Below are 20,347 nucleotides of genomic sequence, written 5' to 3'. Positions count from 1 at the left end.
GCTTTAATTAACTTCACCTGTTGTATAATTAAAATTCACCCAGAACATTATGTGCATGTGCGTGTGTGTGCATGCAAAAAATCTCTACAAAATCATTAGGATGAACAGATTACTCTTGATGATTGATGATTCAGAAGTGACTGAATACTTTACTTGTTTGGTACTGTATCATGCTATGTTCATGTACTTGTGGAAAAATCCATTATGTGCTCTTAGAAACATTCTAGTTTCAAACTGTCACTGTAAGAAAACTAAACCGTGATTTATGGTTCTGCGGAGGCTCCACGCAGAGCTTTCGGCGTAGCCTACGTTAGTGGCCTAAAGTTTATACTCGTTGGTGTGTGCGTTGATCTCTTTAAGAGCATAGCAGGGCTGGCATGTGTGTGTGTGGGGAGTGTGTGGTAGAGCGAGGACCGACTCTAGAGTCATAGTGGGAGAAACAAAGTGTCTCCCCTGTTCTTTCTGACCACGGTGGGAAATCTGTAGCAGGAAAAGTTAACCCTCTCCTTGATTTCATGTTGGAGAAGGAGAACCAGGAAATGAGTCGGGGGAAATGCAACGCTACCAAGCCACGGCCGGGCAATGTGCGTCACCACGACGTGTAGTCACACTTTTCGAGAGGTGCATGTCAGGCGTAGGGTCTGGTGTAGGGTCACGTACCTATGTACGTAGCCACGGCACCGATTTAACGCAGAAGCATAAATCACGCTTAAGAGTGCACAGCCATGCCAGCGGCTCTGTGAGAAGATGCTGTTTGGATAATCTTTTGTTGTTTAATTTCATGCTTACTTACTCCTCAGATAAATAAAACTTCATTCCATACACTACCTGTAACGTTTCCTGCATCATGGTCCCTTTCTCCAGTCCATGCTGCTGCAGCCGGGCCACCTCGTCCTGTAGGCCCATCACTACAGCCTCCCACCTCTGGAGGGCGCTCTCTGGGACTCTCTGGCTCAGGTACTGCAGGATACTAAAATGATAGCCCAGGAACTGGAAGAACTTCTGATTACAGAAAGGGTAATGTTAAAGATGATATTTTAGATTAGCACTCTAAACTGTATTTTCTCTGTATCCCACAGACGGACCGTATGACTGCTGAGCCGCTGCTGGAGCTGAGCTCTGCTGCCGAGCTCCGTGTCAGGGGGCTGTGCGAGGCGTTCAGGGCCCAGAGCGAGCAGCTCCTCCAGGCTGTAGACCAGCCGCTCATACTGCTGCTGCAACTCCACACTGTTGTTCAGCTCCTCACAGCGGGAGCGAACACCACCCAGAGAACTGTCCAGCTTACCCTACGCATAGAAGAGAAACACAATTTCAAGATTTAATTAGAACTGCAAGCAGTTATGAAGGGGTCCAAGCCTCCCAAGCAAAAATCCCTCCCGGCAACCTGCGGAGTCCGGGGAAGTTGAACCCAAAGCCAATGGCGGCAAGGCAAATGTCAGGAAATATTGCAATGTGTAAGCTGCAAGGTCTGCAAGAAACTTTCCATTTACATGACATACATCCATTTCAAAGCATCAATGCATTTGTTTTCGGTGTAATAGGCGCCCATTTACACCAATTAGTACAAGATTGTAGGCGCGCCCCAGGAGTGGCCCTAGTTCCTCCCCTCCAAATTTCGCTTTTTTTATTATTATAGCGCGCCCCTGCTGGCAGAAGTGTGTCCATTTTTGTGCCTGAGGTCCTTGCAGGGTTCTGGACCAGTCCAGAAAATTGCCCTGCCCCACCATGCACAGTTTAGGCTACAGCAACACTTTTATCTCCGGAAAAATAATAATCTTAGCGATTACAATAGAGTTTCCAGCACCGCCAGTACTGGGACTCCCAGCCCCCTTGGGCTTGGACCCCAAAATATATTTGTGGCAACTGAATGATCACTTATTTGGTCCTTTTTTTTTTTTAAGGGAGTAAGCTTCCCAAATGTCTTAGTGCTCACACAAAGCACCTTCCTTAACTCCAGTCCCAGATGTGACATAGAGCAGTTAGCATACCTGCAGCTGTGAGGCCTGCTGGATGAGAAAGGCAGGCAGGTTGCGTCGCTCCGCCTCCTCCAGTATGGAGCTCACCTGCTCAACCTGCTGCTGCTGCAGAGACTCCTGCATCTGAACCACAGCCTGGAAAGTGAACACACGTACACTGTTCGAGGGACGAATAATAACCTTATGACAAACAGTCTAACTCAGGGGTCTTCAATGTTTTTTGGGCCAGGGACCCATGCTGAAAGAGAGACCAAGTAGGGACCCCCTATTACATATATTTGCATATTAAACTGCGCCGAATTGATGAAAATAAATGGATATTATTTATCCATCATGTTTAATGTTAAACATACATGTGGAAAGCACAGTAAATTCTTAGCTTAACTGTAGTGGCTGCCTTACCTATAGTAAGCTTATCGTCAATGTGTATTTTATTTTTCCACAAATAGGCCAAATTATCTTTGCTATAATATGTTGGATTCATATTAATGTATTTTTCAGACTTATTTAAATTTTTGGAAAAAGAAACTTTCTAAAAAATATTTCTAACATACTTTAGCGGCCCTCTTGCACTAACTCTGAGGAACCCCTGTTGAAGATCTCTGGTCTATCTTGTTAAATCTCTCGTCGCTTTTCTGAAAGAAGTCCTAGATGAAGTTAGATCCTCTAGAGAGAAATAGACATAACTGTTAGTTATGTCAATGACACAAAGATAATACATATAAGGGTACATTGAACTACAGTAGGCTGTTACCCCATAAAACTAGGTCAGGTTTTTCCTGTAGGTTATATCCAGAACCATTTCAGTATCTCAGTGCTGGGAAGGCGAAATGTGGCTCATAGTATTTTTCCTTTTGACACCTTATCCAAATGAAACGTTTGCTTACTTATGCAAAACAGACTGTAAGTAAAAAGGTTATATGCCTGACCTCTGAGCTTTTAGGTGATAGTTGTGAGTTTTGGTAATAATGACAAAGGCTTGTAACCTACGACAACTTTGGTGAAATACTGCAGACTGAAACAGTGTATAATTTTGTCCTCTATGTATTGAGTGTCAATAAGGTAGGTTGAAACCAAAAACCATCTAGGGCTGCAAGTATCGATCATTTTAAATATAAATATGCTAATTATTTTCCTAATTAACTGTCAGAAAAAGGAGAAAAAATGTCCAGCACATTTTTCCATCTAAAATGTTTTTTTTCTGACCAACAGTCAGATATTTAGTTGAATTTAAATTTAATTATATTTACTTCACATTTGAAAACTGGAACCAGAGAAGCGATTTTAAAAATAGTTGCAGATTAATTTTCAGTTAATCGTTTAATCGCTACAGTCCTAAAACCATCAAACATCAAGAGCAGTTCACTCAAATCACTCAGATTATGAGTTGCTTGTAAAAGTGAAAGAGTCTTTTTGGAAACAGTACCTGTAGCTGGTTGTTAAGGTCCAGGGTTCCATTGAATTCATTAATTATTTGATCAACTGTCGCCTGGTTAGAAGTGAAGACTGCATGCAACTCATTCAGTTGTATCTGTTGGTTAAACACACAACACTGGTTCTTCACGTGCATGCATTTTTTTTTTAAATAAACAAAAGTTTCAAATAACACTGGTAATTCAAATATGTTACATATAATAATGTATAAGATTATTTTACTATTTTGTTGATACAGCAACAAAAAAAACAGAACACTAATACAGTAAAGATAAAAATGAGATGACGGTGGGAAATCTGTAGCAGGAAAAGTTATCCCTCTCCTTGATTTATGGAGAATGAGAACCAGGAAATGAGTAGGGGGAAATGCAACGCTACCAAGCCAAGGCCAGCGGTGGAATGTAAGTAAGTACATTTACTCAAGTACTGTCCTTAAGTACAAATTTGATGTATCTTACTTGAGTCTTTTCTTTTCATGCCACTTTCTACTTCAACCCGCTACATTTCAGAGCGAAATATTGTACTTTTTTACTCCACTACATTCATCTGACAGCTTTAGTTACTAGTTACTTTACAAATGAAGATGTTTGCACACAAAACACATGTAGTTTATAAAATCTGATGTTTTATTAAAAATGAAACACTATACAGGCCTACAAGTCCAGCTGAAATGATCAGACCAGACACAACTGTTTGGATTGTTTCCAGTTTCTAAAATGGGAGGATTTTTCTGCATTAAGTACTTTTACTTTTAATACTTTAAATACATTTTTCTGATGATACTTACATACTTTTACTTAAGTAACATTTTCAATGCAGGACTTTTACCTGTAACAGAGTACTTTTACAGTGTGGTATTAGTGCTTTTACTTAAGTAAAGGATCTGAAAACTTCTTCCACCGCTGGCCACGGCCGAGCGATGTGCGTCGCCGTGACGTATAGTGACATTTTTGAGAGGTGCACGTTAGGCTGCGGCGTAGGGTCAGTATCTCTTACATACCCACGGCGTCGATTTAACGCAGAAGCATAAATCTGCCTTTTGTGATGATGATATCTTACCTGTTTCTTTACGATATCGTCCTGCAGGATTGTGATCTGCTCCTCTCTGCTGGTCAGTGCAGCCTGGACCACAGGAAGTATTCTACACAGATCATCCACACACCGCTGACCACATGCTGAGCCCAGGATCCGGTTGACCTTTGACCCCTGAGAGGCCAGCTCGCTGCCAAGAGTAGCCAGCTCGGCTGACACACTCTGAAAAGGCAATCCAAGGAAAGTCCTATTTAGAGTGAGTTTGCATAATAATCAGTACAGCTGGTACAAAAGTGTAGTGAGTGTGTGGAGGATAGTTTATGGAAGCCCTGACAGCCAAGCGCACACATATTATTTTCAGGCTCATTTTTTCAAAGTTTTTATTCATTAATTTATTTTTTTCATTTGTGAAAACATATTTTTTACAGGCTCATTTTCTTTCATATGTGAAAATGGGTGGAAATATATTCATTTTTGCAGGCTCTTTTTTCTATGTCATCTGTGGAAATGGATGATTTATTTTCAGGCTGATTTTTGCTTAGAAAAAAAAATTTAGCCTGCAAAAAAAAAGATGTTTTAGCCATTTTCACAGATGAAAAAACAAAAAAAAACCTTGGAAAAAAATGAACCTGCAAAAAATGTCTTGCTTGCCTCTCAGGGCTTTAATAATAGTTTTGGTCGTTCACATGTCTGTACTATATTGTAGAAAAGAAAAAAAGGTAAGTATGATTCATCCTCTGGAAACCATGAATGTCTGTGCAAGTGTTTGCGCCAGTTCATCAAGTTGTTATATTTCAGTCTAGACCAATGTAGTGGCCCGACTGAACCACCCTCTCATTTAAAAAGAGACCAACCCCAAAATAAGTGAATGCTGTTGAGTGTTTGGTGTGGTGAGTCCCACCTGCAGCTGCAGCAGCCTACGCTGCATGTCTTCTTTATGGGTCGTCCCAGCAGGCGAGTGCAGCACGTTGTTGATGGAAGACAGGGACAGGGACGCGCCATACAACACATGAAACAAACCCTCGTCCAGCATCTGATAGAAGCCGTCTGCAGGGGAGGCCTGGGGGGCGGACAGGTTTTTTTATTTTATTGTTTATTTATCAGGGACAATACCTATAACTACAACACTCTTCTCCGGGAACCATCACCTTATCGTGGTGGAGAGGTTTGTGTGTCCCTATGAACCTGAGGGCTGTGTTGTCTGGAGCTTTGTGCTCCTGGTAGGGTCTCCCAAGGCAAAGTGGTCTCAGGTGAGGGGCCAGACAAAGAATGGTTAAAAAATCCTATGAAAAATCGAGGAAGGGATGAAGTGACCCTGCCCGGAGGAAGCCTGGAGCCCCCGTCTGGAGCCAGGCCCAGATGGAGGGCTCGTCAGCGAGCATCTGGTGGCCGGGTTTGCCACGGAACCCGGCCGGGCACAGCCCGAAAAAGCTACGTGGCGGACATCTCTCCATCCCATGGGCCCACCACCTGTGGGAGGAACCGCTGGGGTCGGGTGCGCTGCCACATGGGTGGCAGTGAAGGTCAGGGGCCTCGACAGACCAGACCCGGGCAGCAGAGGCTGGCTCTGGGGACGTGGAATGTCACCTCTCTGTGGGGGAAGGAGCCGGAACTTGTGCGGGAGGTGGAGCGCTACCGGTTAGATCTGGTGGGGCTTACCTCTTACGCACAGTCTTGGTTCTGGAACCATACTCCTGGATAGGGGTTGGACTCTTTTCTTCTCCGGAGTTGCCTAGGGTGTGAGGCGCCGGGCGGGTGTGGGGATACTCACAAGCCCCCGGCTGAGCGTCGCTACGTTGGAGTTTAACCCGGTGGACGAGAGGGTCGCCTCCCTACGCCTGCGGGTTGTGGGGGGGAAAACTCTGACTGTTGTTTGTGCATATGCACCAAACAAGAGTTCAGAGTATTCGGCCTTCTTGGAGACCTTGAGTGGAGTCCTGCATGGGGCTCCCGTCGGGGATTCCATAGTTCTGCTGGGGGACTTCAACGCGCACGTGGGTAATGATGGAGACACATGGAGAGGCGTGATTGGGAGGAACGGCTTCCCTGATCTAAACCAGAGTGGTTGTTTGTTGTTGGACTTCTGTGCTAGTTATGGATTGTCTATAACGAACACCATGTTCGAACATAGGGATGCTCATAAGTGTACTTGGTACCAGAGCACCCTAGGCCAAAGGTCAATGATCGATTTTATAATCGTTTCATCTGATCTGAGGCCATATGTTTTGGACACTCGGGTGAAGAGAGGGGCGGAGCTGTCAACCGATCACCATCTGGTGGTGAGCTGGGTCAGGGGGTGGGGGAAGACTCTGGACAGACCTGGTAAGCCCAAACGGGTAGTGCGGGTAAATTGGGAACGTCTGGAGGAGGCCCCTGTCCGACAGACTTTCAACTCACACCTCCGGCAGAGCTTTTCGTGCATCCCATGTGGAGGCTGGGGGCATTGAACCCGAGTGGACAATGTTCAAAGTTTCCATTGCTGAAGCTGCGGTGAGGAGCTGTGGTCTTAGGGTCTTAGGGTGCCTCAAGGGGCGGTAACCCACGAACACCGTGGTGGACACCGGTGGTCAGGGAAGCCGTCCGACTGAAGAAGGAGTCTTTCCGGGATATGTTATCCCAGACGACTCCGGGAGGCAGTTGCAAGGTACCGAAGGGCCCGAAGGGCTGCAGCCTCTGCTGTGAAAGAGGCAAAGCAGCGTGTGTGGGAGAAGTTCGGAGAAGACATGGAGAAGGACTTTCGGTCGGCACCAAGGTACTTCTGGAAAACCGTTCGCCACCTCAGGAGGGGGGAAGGGGAATCATCCAAGCTGTGTACAGTAAGGATGGGGACGCTGTTGACCTCAACTGAGGAGGTAATAGGGCGGTGGAAGGAGCACTTTGAGGAACTCCTAAATCCGACTAATACGCCCTCTATGGTAGAGGCAGAGCTGGAGGATGAGGGGGGGATTGGCATCAATTTCCCCTGGTGGAGGTTGCTGAGGTAGTTAAACAACTCCACAGTGGCAAAGCCCCAGGAATTGATGAGATCCGTCCAGAAATGCTTAAAGCTCTGGGTGTGGAGGGGTTGTCTTGGTTGACACGCCTCTTCAACATTGCGTGGAAGTCTGGGACGGTGCCTAAGGAGTGGCAGACCGGGGTGGTGGTTCCCCTTTTTAAAAAAGGGGGGACCAGAGGGTGTGTGCCAATTACAGGGGATATCACACTTCTCAGCCTCCCGGTAAAGTCTACTCCAAGGTGCTGGAAAGGAGGGTTCGGGTCGATAGTCGAATCTCAGGTTGAAGAGGAACAATGCGGATTCCGTCCCTGGTCGTGGAACAACGGACCAGATCTTTACTCTCGCAAGGATCCTGGAGGGAGCCTGGGAGTATGCCCAACCAGTCTACATGTGTTTTGTGGATCTGGAGAAGGCGTATGACCGGGTGCCCCGGGAGATACTGTGGGAGGTGCTGCGGGAGTACAGGGGTGAGGGGGTCCCTTCTCAGGGCCATCCAATCTCTGTACGACCAAAGCGAGAGCTGTGTCCGGGTTCTCGGCAGTAAGTCGGACTCGCTTTCAGGTGAGAGTTGGCCTCCGCCAGGGCTGCGCTTTGTCACCAATCCTGTTTGTAGTATTTATGGACAGGATATCGAGGCGTAGTCGGGGTGGGAGAGGGGTTGCAGTTCGGTGGGCTGGGGATCTCATCGCTGCTTTTTGCAGATGATGTGGTCCTGATGGCATCATCGGCCTGTGACCTTCAGCACTCACTGGATCGGTTTCGCAGCCGAGTGTGAAGCGGCTGGGATGAGGATCAGCACCTCTAAATCGGAGGCCATGGTTCTCAGCAGGAAACCGATGGAGTGCCTTCTCCAGGTAGGGAATGAGTCCTTACCCCAAGTGAAGGAGTTCAGTACCTTGGGGTCTTGTTCGCGAGTGAGGGGACAATGGAGCGGGAGATTGGTCGGAGAATCGGCACAGCAGGTGCGGTATTACATTCAATTTATCGCACCGTTAGACGAAAAGAGAGCTGAGCCAGAAGGCAAAGCTCTCAATCTACCGGTCAGTTTTTTGTTCCTACCCTCACCTATGGTCATGAAGGCTGGGTCATGACCGAAAGAACAAGATCCAGGGTACAAGCGGCCGAAATGGGTTTCCTCAGGAGGGTAGCTGGCGTCTCCCTTAGAGATAGGGTGAGAAGCTCAGTTATCCGTGAGGAGCTCGGAGTAGAGCCGCTGCTCCTTTGCGTCGAAAGGAGCCAGTTGAGGTGGTTCGGGCATCTGGTAAGGATGCCCCCTGGGCACCTCCCTACGGAGGTGTTCCAGGCACATCCAGCTGGGAGGAGGCCTCGGGGGAGACCCAGGACTAGGTGGAGGGATTATATCTCTAACCTGGCCTGGGAACGCCTCGGGATCCCCCAGTCGGAGCTGGTTAATGTGGCCCGGGAAAGGGAAGTTTGGGGTCCCCTGCTGGAGCTGCTACCCCCGCGACCCGACCCCGGATAAGCGGATGAAGATGGATGGATGGATGGATGGAATACCTATAACTATCATAACCAGATGTGAAAGATGCAAGGTGTTTAGGATGTCTAGCCTCCGCCAATTTGGAGTCCTTGTCCCTGGTCAGACTTTTACAAAAAACAACAAAACAAACAAAAACAAATTCTCAGAAAATACAGAGAAAAAAAAAAGTACATAAAAATTGTGTTGCTAGGGGAAACTATTAGTCCTCACATCTCTGTTGTTGTTTAAGCCATAATTTGGCGTTTGTGTTAAACAGTTCTTTTTTTTTTTATTACTATAGTTTTTATTGAATTTTCAGTACATTATAAGAACTGAACAAGACAGTGCACACGAAAGGAATCTTATAGCCAAGTACATTACTCAAAACTAAATCAAAAGCCTTTTCAGCGTCAAGGCTTAGTAGTATCGCAGCTTTATTTTCCTTTTCTATTCTATCTATCAAATGTAGCGTCCTTCTGATATTGTCATGTGTTTGCCGGTTTTAACAAACCCAGTTTGGTCTTCATCGAATTAATTCCGGGAGAAGGTTCTCAAGTCTTTTTGCAATAGTCGCTGTGTACAATTTATAATCCACGTTGAGAATTGAAATAGGTCTATAGCTACTGCAATATTCCCTGTCTTTACCCTCCTTTGGGAGTACTGTAATGAGTGCCTCTTTCCATGATGGGGGGAGTTTACCTTCTCCTTTAATCCAATTAAATGCTTTCAGTAGGAGGGGAGCTAGCTCTTCTTTAAAGGTTCTATACCACTCTGCTGGAAAACCATCTCTACCTGGAGTTTTACTTGACTTTAAGTTGGCTATTGCATTATTTATCTCTTCCAGTGAAAACTCTGCTATGATACAATCATTTTGTCTCTTGCCAATACGAGGTAGATCCAGATCGATAAGAAATTGTTCCATTGCTTCTACTTTAGTACTGGAGGTTTCGGTATATAGTTTTTTGTAGTAGTTTAGGAAAATGGCTTCTATTTCTACTGGATGATATTTTAGTTGATTTGTTTCTGGGTCCCGCAACTTATGTATGGTACTATCCGCTTGTTTTTTACGTAAACGTCGGGCAAGTAATTTAGTTGCCTGAGGGCCTGATTCGTAATATGTCTGTTTGTAAAAACGAGCTTTCTTCTCAACATTTTGTTCTAGGATTAACCAAAATTTGTTCGGCACATTGGGACTCTACAGCTCTGGTTAGCTACTCCTCCTGGACTAGTCCGGTGATTATTTCTCTGTGTAATGAGTTGAGACACGGCGCCTGGGGCCAGCCCATTTAAACACTTAACATGAATTTCAAAACTCTGCACCAAAATTATTTATTATTTTTACTGCCTGTCATGTAAACCCGAAAATACAAATAAAAAATCAGTAAAATCATGAACTCAATGTCATTATGAAACAAATAAAACAAACACAATGACTGTGCTTTAACATCAGCAACATCCAATCACTCCTTCTCGTGGCTACTTGCACTTAACATTCATTTTTATTATACATGGAGTCATCCTCCCGCTTAAAGAAGGATGAGACCAAAGTGTTGGTCTGTACAGTTGTGCTGTTAGTTATATATAGTTTGCTGCTAGCATGCAGCCTGACGTCTGACTCCCCCCCGTGTGAATACCAAACTCCTTCCTACATACATTGCAAAACGCTTGTTTGCATCACGTAAAACTGCAGTAATCCAGGGGTATTTCCCTACCCAGTCCTCCCGGTACCTGCAGAGACGTTTTTGCTTTTTAGCTACGTATTCTTCGGAACACCAGCCTGAGCCTCCATTTCAACAATGAATGAATGAATAAATGAATGAAAATAGCAATGCGTGTTATCAAATTCGTAGGGCCTACGTACTGTTGCAGCCAATGAGCAGCCAACAGGAGCTGGCTGCAGGACGTTTTTAATGTTCTATCAGACTATAACTACTCGAGAGTCTGTTCTTGAGACTTTGCTATCATTTTCGGGACTTTTAGGGCAGGATTTGGGATTCGGGATAACTGCTTGGATTTTGGGACTGTCCCAAATGTTTCAGGACATCTGGTCACCCTAACTCTGTTACAAGTCAAAGTCCTGCATTCAACATGTTATTTAAGTAAAAGTGTGTAAGTATCATCAGGAAATTTTAGAAACTTGAAACGATCCAAACTGTTGTGTGTTTAATGGTCTAATCATTTCAGCTGGACTTGTAGGCCGTTATATTGTTGGTGTTTTGTGTGCAAACTACTTTAGATAACTAGTATCTAAAGCTGTCAGATGAATGTAGTGGAGTAAAAAGTACAATATTTCTCTCTGAAATGTAGCGGAGTAGACGTAGAAAGTGGCATGCAAAGAAAAGACAAGTAAAGTACAAGTACCTCAACATTTGTACTTAAGTACAGTACTTGAGTAAATGTAGTTAGTTACATTCCACCACTGTTGTAGGCCCAGTATAATATGCAAGTTCATTATATACAAGATCTGTAGATCTGTCTCTCTTGGCTTAAAAAACATTGAAGAACCCTGACGTAGAGGCCCCTCAGATTTATCTCATGGCCCCTTGAGGGGCGCTGACCCACAGGTTGGGAACCTGTGGTCTCAGCACACATCCCAACATACATATTCTGTGCTAACGATATTCTGTACCTGATCCTGAGGCTCTATCGCTGTGAGTCCCAGCTCCCTCAGATGGCTAATGTGGGTTCGGAGCTCTTTCAGGGTTTGTGAGCCAATCATGCGTCCTGCTGTTCTATCACTACGCCTCGTAGATGAGTCCATCACCTTCAGAGAGAGAGAGAGAGAGAGAGAGAGAGAGAGACATAAGAAGACGGACACACACACACACACACACACACACACACACACACACACACACACACACCACTCTCATCAAGCCCTGTAGGAGTCCCCATAACACCAAAGAGACAACAAAGTGCCTTCTGCTCAAAGAAGGTGATAATCAAGCACGACAAGGAAACCGATTTCTCCTTTCTCTTCTGTATTTGGAAAGTGATAATCAAGCACTTCAGCTCTCCTGAGGAAGGTGCTACCTCGGCGGGGGGAAGCAGCCATCTCTCCTCCAGAGCCAGCAGCCCACTGTGAAGGCCGTCCCATTTCTTCTGAGCAGAGTCCTCCTCCACATCAGCCTCAGCAGGAGGCCCCCTGCACGGAGAGAAAAGGCTGGAAATTAACACTTCATCTTTCTCTCTTTCCTTCTTCCTTTCAGCGGCCCTTTGATTGTTTGAAGTTTGAACCTTGTGTTTTTTTCTCTCTCCAAATCTGCAAATGAATCTCAAATTTAATCGCACTAATTGGACAATTCAAATCAAACAATCTAAGAAAGTAGAAGATAAATAATTTGATTTTAAAATTAAATTATTCTTAAATGTTAAACGTTATTTTCTTAATTGTGCTGCAGCCTTATTCGGTCCTGTTACAGACACTGATAATCATTTCTTAAAAATTCTGTGAGTCAGTTGTTTACGTAAAAAAAGAAAAAAAACGTTTCTTAGGTCTCAATGAAAGCAAAAAAAGAATGGTTAAAATAAAGAAGTATTATTGTGTAGGAAAACAATAAAATTGGAAAGAAGAGACACATCAATAAAACTACATGTATGTTCAGCTAGTCTGTGAATATTCCACTTGATCCTAACGGGCCAGCTACACTGCAACCGTAAGGTATGCGGAGCAGATGTTCCAACATTACACTTTCACTATAACCATTGGAACTGGCTACACCGGACATGAGAGCAGCACATAGTGATGCGTATGCTCCGCGGAGATCTGCTCTACAAGCGTAAAAATAGGACAGTCTTCTATTTATATTTTTTACGCGAGGTGTGTGCGGCCCTTTTTACAAAATATTATATTTCATATTTTCATATTTGCATGAAATCAGTGAATATTCAACAAGGCCCTGCCCTGCGTTCTGCTCTGCCTCCGCCCCTCGAGTGCCAGAGGTTCACATTTTCACGAAGTGTTTGCAAGTGAGACAAAATAATGGATATCGCTGAAAACATCACCAGTTTATGTGTAATACATGTCCGTTTAAGCATTATCCACACAAATACAACACATACTGTATGAACGGAAAAAAATTAAACGAAACAACGCACAAGAGATCTAGCTGGGATTCGAACCTTGGATGTCATGGACAAAAAAAGTTGATGGATCAGCTTCTATGGCATCTATACCACTACACTTCATACCACTGAAATGATTTTGTGATTTCTATCTATCTATTGGACTTTTAGTCTAAGTTAACACAGGTTAACATATGAGAGAAATATATGCCCATGTTAACTGGTGATATCACAATTTAACATGGTCAAATGCAAGCCTCGAAACAGTAAAGTAGGTTCATCTTTGCCTCACATACCAAAACCTAACTGATGTACAACAAACAGGCATGACCCCACTTAACACTTTATTCCATTTTGGGGGTAAAAATGAAACACGTCAGTCATGCGCAAACGTGATCATTTATCATTGTTATTGTGGGCCATCTCATACGAAGAATGTGAAGGCCTATCTCAGCACAAACAGTCTCTTTCAACCTGTGCCACAAGTCAACTGATTATAGTTATGTTTAATTTCATTAGACCCATATTAGGAATCTGAAACAGCAACATATCTGTATGTTATCAAACTCTCTCAGTACATCTACATCTTGTAATCATATACTAATGACCATTTTGTGTCGTCAAAGTAGGCCAACAAATTATGTGTGGAATAAATAAAAGTCAAACTCTGAGAAAATAAGCTTCATATGTTCTTCACTTCAAATCACTAGACTTTTGCTGCAACTCACTTCATAACTTAACCAGACTAAGATAACACTAAGTCGCCCGAGAGAAAACGAGGATCAGCACTTTGCTGCAAAACATTCAATGGCCATATGGTCATAACAATAGTGTATCAAGTACTAGGCTACCATAAGACAAAAATCGTGAGTCTGGGTTGATACAGACATACTATGGGTCCAATGAAATTAAACACAACTATAATCATTCGACGTGTGACACAGCTTCTTCGTATGAGATGGCCCACAATAACAATGATGAATGATCACGTTTGCGCATGACTGACGTGTTTCATTTTTAGTTTTTGGTATGTGAGGCAAAGATGAACCTACTTTACTGTTTCGAGGCTTGCATTTGCCCATGTTAAATTGTGATATCACCAGTTAACATGGGCATATATTTCTCTCATATGTTAACCTGTGTTAACTTTGACTAAAAGTCCAATATATAGATATAAATCACAAAATCATTTCAGTGGTGTGTAGTGGTATTAATGATGCTGGTCCATCAACTTTTTTGTCCATGACATCCAAGGTTCGTATCCCAGCTAGATCTCTAGTGCGTTATTTTGGTTTTTTTCCGTTCATACAGTATGTGTTGTATTTGTGTGGATAATGCTTAAATGTATTACACATAAACTGGTGATGTTTTCAGCGATATCCATTATTTTGTCTCACTTGCAAACACTTCGTGAAAATGTGAACCTCTGGCACTCGAGGGGCGGAGGCAGAGCAGAACGCAGGGCAGGGCCTTGTTTAATATTCACTGATTTCATGCAAATGTCACCAGTTAACATGATCACCACCTAAACTGGCACACCAGCTCCACAAACTGAAGAAACAACAACAATCTCAAAGCAAAAGCTCGCCGTCTAGCCTGTGACTCACAGAATCCTACGCCGTGTGTGCACAGCAGGTGTAGCCAGTTAAAAGATACATTCTGCGACACATCTGCTCCGCTAACAGTCCGCATATGTTACGCGTTCAATGTATCCAAAGCATAAGAGGATTTTGCTGCACCTGTAACCAACAAATCTGAATCTTAAACCCCACGAATATAAATATATATATTTTGCTATACTACAGGCAAAAAGGACTATAGCTCTCATCTGGAAGAAAATGGATGCATCTACAACTGGTGCTTGGATCAAGAATATAGTGCAATGTATGTCCATGGAGTGACTGAAATATATTGAGAGGCAAATTGGGGGTGTATGAGAAAATCAGGAGGCCATTTGACCAGTTTGTAAAAGAAGACGACATAGGGGAGATGCTATTATGATACTGTCATATCATTTGCTTTTTGTTTTTGGATTGTTGTAGTATGGCAGAGGTTGAGAGAGGAATTTAATTGTGGAAAATTGTAACTGCAGTGATGAATTAATAAAAACATTGTAAAAATAAAAAAAAGAAGAAGAAAAAATAAGAGAGACATCAACTAAAATGTAATGTATATTTAGAATATATATAAAACTATATTTTAGAGTGATGGTACAGGGTGTTTTACCGCTGCAAAAGCTGGCTGTGGAGTGGAGCTCTGCTGCCCGCCCGAGCGATAGCCTGGGTCAGTCCTCTCTGTTCAGTCAGCTGCTGCTCCAACTCCTGAGACACAAACAGCAGCAGCAAGGATCACCCGCACAGAGCAACATCATCTTTATATACTGTATATACTGTACTGTACAGGGGCGCATGCTCCACCAGGGGAGCTACCCAGGCACCCCTCCCTTCAGTAATTTAAATAACTAAGTTCACAGTGGCAGTAGATTTAGAAACTGAAATATACATGACAGGCCAAGCTTATTTCCAATTCAGTCCCACTCTTCACTAGGGCAAGTTTTTAGTCCATGTCTTGTTGTGTTTTGCTTTGTATTGGTCTGTAGCAATAATGTTTCCCAAAACAAATTGGCTTGGCAATACATATTAGCTTCAGATCAGTTCTTCCTTGAGCTTTCAATAAAAAATATTTATAGGGAGGAGGGTGTGTATCCATAGTCACGGCACGCCCCCTCCCTCTCTCTGCTTCTGCTCATAGTTGTCAGTAGTCTTGCATTGCCAGACCTTCCTTCGCAGTGCTGTGGAGGAAGGTCTGGCTAGTCCACACAGCATTCTGGGATGAGAGAGAAACGTGCTCTGGTTTACTGGCATTTCTTTAGCCCCGGAGCCGCAGCAAAATTGCCTCAGGAAGGAATATGTTTTGGTGGAACAAGTGTACGTTCAAAAGTAGTTTTAGTCGTGCAACAGAAAACTCAGATTGGACAGATAGTCTAGCTAGCTGTCTGGATTTACCCTGCAGAGATCTGAGGAGCAGTTAACCATAGTCCTAATAAATCCACCAGAGTTTAGAACTCCAACACAAAGAAAGTGTAAGGTAACGGACATCAGGCAGAAAAGAAGGACATACGCCGGAATTTCCGGCGGCACCTGAACAATCCCTGAAGTGGAAGGTCGTGGATATAGACTAAGTTGTCAGATTCAACTACCAACCATTGTAGGGCTGGCTCAGGTTTGCCTCGGACCAGCTCTTAGTTATGCTGCTATAGTTTTAGACTGCTGGGGGACTTCCTTTGGTACTCCTCTCTCTTTCTCCATCTTTGTGCATTCATACCCCAGTAATGTGGGGAGCTTATTCCCCGGAATCCTTATGCTTTCTTGCCTTGCAGATTTCCTTGGATTGGGGTGACACCTAAATCATGGTTGCTGCTGCTGTTACTGTTCATCATACCAACTCCTATAATTATTATGAATCATATGTCTCCATATCTGTATATCTGTATCAGTGTCTCTGTGTCCCAACCGACAGCGCAGATAGCCACCAAGAGTCAGGGTCTGTCCAAGGTTTCTGCCTGTAAAAAGGAAGTTTTTCCTCACCACTGTTTCACCAAATGCTTGCTCTTGGGAGGGGAATTGTTGGGTCTTTATAAATTATAGAGTGTGGTCTGGACCTACTCTATCTGTAAAGTGTCCTGAGATATCTCCTGTTATGATTTGACGCTATAAATAAAATTTAATTTAATTGATAATGGTCAAATTTAAAGATATGACACTGATGTATTGATATTGATGTCAGTATTAGTAATCCTTTAAAATGTCACATTCAAACAGTCAAACCCTTGAGCGAAGAAGTCGGTAGAGTCCTGTACCTTCTTCTGCTGCAGGCTGCTCTGTCGGAGCAGTTTGTTTCTCCGTGAGGAGAAGATCTCCTGAACACTGCTGCTGCGCTGCAGATGAGACAGCAGGGGGCGCTCTGGCTGAGCTACCAACTTCTGAGGAGAGATAAATGAAGGAGAGACGCAAAGAGAAAAAAAAAAGAAGGAAGAAGAAAGTTAAAATATACTTGTTATCAGTTTAAAAAATATCTCATCATGTTTGTCTTTTTATTCTCCACCACAGTTGAGGACTTAAGACTGAACTGCTCTGAGACCTGACTTTAATAAAAAGAGGAATACAAAATGTTAAACCAAATGTTATACCAAACATTCAACTAAATATTGCATATTCGATTAATCGTGGTCTTCACGATTAGATTCAAATCGTGATTTTGATTAAAAAAATAATTAATCGTTCATCCCTACTTACTGACAGACCTGACTTGACATGAGAGTTGAAAGCAAAACCATTCAACTGTCAAGTTTTGACCTGGTTAAACCTGGAACAATAAACCAATACGTTACCATGACCATGAACTTGTTGTCCTTCCGGGTCAAAATTGAAAACTAACTTTCTGTTGCTTTTTTCAACATTTTTGTCGCTTTTTTTCTATACTTTCGGCGCTTTTTTTATATTCATGGTCAATAAACCTAATTTAAACAGCATTATGCCTAATTGTTTTTTTTAAAGATTATTTTTTGGGGGCTTTTCCCTTTATTTTGAAAGTGGATAGACATGCAGCAAAGGGGAGCTGGTTGGATTTGAACCTTGCACCGCTGCAGGACTCAACCAGCATGGGGCAAATGCTCTTACTGGGTGAGCTAGAGGTTGCCCCTCATTATCCCTTTTTTTTTTATTTTGATTTTATGTCAAAGTTTAGTCAGGAGACTGTTTTAAAACCATTTAAAAACATTTTTCAAATGCTATAAAAATGAATAAAACACCCCAAATTAAATGGAAGTAATTTTTAATTTTACCTACAAAGAATATTGTATGGCTTCCATACAACGTACATCCATGCATCCAAGTAATTTTTTGGGCAATTTGGTTGAAAGCAACCCATATTTCTGATACAAAAAAAACGTGTCAAATTGGACCCATGGACAACACAAGGGTAAAGACAGCGACAGGCAGGCCTCGTTCTCATATAAAAACACTAAAAACAGCAGAGGTGGACTTTTAAAGTTTAGCACTCCATTGTCCGCTTATCCGGGGTTGGGTCGCAGGGGCAGCAGTTCCAGCAGGGGATCCCAAACTTCCCTTTCCCGAGCCACATTAACCAGCTCCGACTGGGGGATCCCAAGGCATTGCCAGGCCAGGTTGGAGATATAATCCCTCCACCTAGTCCTGGGTCTTCCCCGAGCCCTCCTCCCAGCTGGACGTGCCTGGAACACTTCTCTAGGGAGGCGCCAAGGGGGCAACCTTACCTATCTCTAAGGGAGCCACCCTCCTGAGGAAACCCATTTTGGCCGCTTGTACCCTGGATCTCGTTCTTTCGGTCATGACCTAGCCTTCATGACCATAGGTGAGGGTAGGAATGAAAACTGACCGGTAGATTGAGAGCTTTGCCTTCTGGCTCAGCTCTCTTTTCGTCACAACAATGCAATAAATTGAATGTAATACCGCCCCCTGCTGCGCCGATTCTCCGACCAATCTCCCGCTCCATTGTCCCCTCACTCCAATACCTTGCTATTGGAACTCCTTCACTTGGGGTAAGGACTCATTCCCTACCCAGAGTAGGCACTCCATCGGCTTCCTGCTGAGAACCATGGCCTCAGATTTAAAGGTGCTGATCCTCATCACAGCCGCTTCACACTCGGCTGCGAACCGATCCAGTGAGTGCTGAATAATCTGCAAAGAGCAGCAATGAGATCCCCAGCCCACCAAACTGCAACCCCTCCCCACCCCAACTACGCCTCGATATCCTGTCCATAAATATTACAAACAGGATTCATTCACTCATAATTTTTCATTTTGCTTGAGAATGCTTTTGACTTGATTTGCCTCAAAAGCCTCCTAACAACTAAACACACCTGCTTCCATGCTGAGTGGGAAAGCACTAACGGGGTACCCATGAGCCTCTAGTGGTTCGTTTGCAAACGTGTTAATAATTAACAGGGAGTGACTTGTGAGTGCCACATGTGCACCAGCTGCTCTGCTGTCAGCAGCAGAAACATCTTTTAAATGAAAATGTCCAAGTAAAATGAGAGAGAGAGACAGGAAGCGATGAGATGGATCATGAGAGCTTGACCTTGTGTTTGGTGGGAAAGAGGAATTCGGATGCAAATGTACCTAAATAAAAATAACATTTGTATATATATTTTTTTAAAGATAATTTTTTTATTTTTGATAGGACAGCTAGGTGAGAAAGGGGGGAGACATGCAGGAAATCGTCCAAGGTCAGATTCGAACCCTGGACCTCTGCGTCGAGACATAACCCTCTCAGTATATGTGCGCCTGCTTTACCCACCGAGCAAACCCGGCCACAATCATTTGTATTTTTACCATATTCTTTCAGACTTTGTTCACATGTGCACTACTTTTCAAGGTTTTAGTCTGACAAAAAGCGTGACGTACATCCAAACGTCTCATATCCACATCAAAACAAGCAATATGGACCCAGTGTCACTTATCCTGGGCCTCCCAAGCTGATATGTAACATCAAAAAACAATAACGGATTGTAGGCTACTGTATTCTTACTTATGCTGCAAGGCACAACATTTTAAAGATTATTTTTTGGGCATTTTTAGGCCTTTATTCGACAGGACAGCTGAAGACATGAAAGGGGAGAGAGGGGGAATGACATACAGCAAAGGGCCACAGGTCGGAGTCAAACCCGGGCCCGCTGCGTCGAGGAGTAAACCTCTATATATGGGCACCTGCTCCACCAACTGAGCTATCCGGGCGCCCGCGAGGCACAACATTTTATAACAGTGGATTAATGAAAAAGTACCAACTGTTACAGGCTGGCACAGAGTGCTGCTTGGTTTTGAGAACCTTACAGACCAATTCTACAACATTTGGAAACTTCCTGCACTACATAAAGCATGGTGCCTCTGCCTAGCCTGGCTCCGCCCTCCTATGTACTTATGCTAAATTTTCATTTCCCTTCAGTACTACGTCTGGGTAGTATGTCCACGGTATGTGGAATTTAGTTTTGTTGCAGGATGGTTGGGGAAGAACCCGCCTTACTCGCCCTCTGAATGGCTAGTACTTGTTGCCTGCTCTAGTGGGATTGGTTATGGTTAGGGTAAGAATGTCAGGGTTAGCCAATCAGGGATAAGTTCCCTAATGAATATTCATGAGTCTTCCCCTACCATCCTGCAAAAAAAAAAAACTTGCCCGCGGTATAGTCTTGGGTTTTCGCCAGCCAAATTTTTGGCGGTCCATTCAGCGAACAGAGGGAGTGGCTGAGAACGATGACGTTGAGGCCGTGCGCTAGAGTTGTAGTTCCAGTAATGGCGGCAGAGAAAGATGCGAGCAAAGCCATTCAGTTCG

At 43.8% G+C, this 20,347-nt stretch overlaps 1 protein-coding gene across 7 annotated transcripts in view; it reads right to left on the bottom strand.

Moving 5' to 3' along the window:
- The window catches only part of LOC144535340 (nesprin-2-like), a 114,185-nt gene that overhangs the window by 85,075 nt on the left and 8,763 nt on the right, over positions 1-20,347 (bottom strand). For 5 of the 7 annotated variants that reach the window (XM_078277757.1, XM_078277758.1, XM_078277756.1 and 2 more), the window contains 10 exons: positions 16,842-16,964; positions 15,209-15,303; positions 11,951-12,062; positions 11,547-11,681; positions 5,344-5,502; positions 4,470-4,664; positions 3,403-3,507; positions 1,989-2,111; positions 1,086-1,286; positions 829-1,002 (listed from right to left, as the gene is read on the bottom strand). In XM_078277757.1, coding sequence (XP_078133883.1) covers positions 829-1,002; positions 1,086-1,286; positions 1,989-2,111; positions 3,403-3,507; positions 4,470-4,664; positions 5,344-5,502; positions 11,547-11,681; positions 11,951-12,062; positions 15,209-15,303; positions 16,842-16,964 — 1,422 coding nt within the window. The remainder of the gene's footprint in view (positions 1-828; positions 1,003-1,085; positions 1,287-1,988; positions 2,112-3,402; positions 3,508-4,469; positions 4,665-5,343; positions 5,503-11,546; positions 11,682-11,950; positions 12,063-15,208; positions 15,304-16,841; positions 16,965-20,347) is intronic. The other 2 variants (XM_078277754.1, XM_078277759.1) reach the window with 2 other exon arrangements.

The sequence above is a fragment of the Sander vitreus genome, chromosome 20 (assembly GCF_031162955.1).
Source record: "Sander vitreus isolate 19-12246 chromosome 20, sanVit1, whole genome shotgun sequence".
Taxonomy (NCBI): domain Eukaryota; kingdom Metazoa; phylum Chordata; class Actinopteri; order Perciformes; family Percidae; genus Sander; species Sander vitreus.
This window is presented reverse-complemented; position numbering and strand designations above follow the sequence as displayed.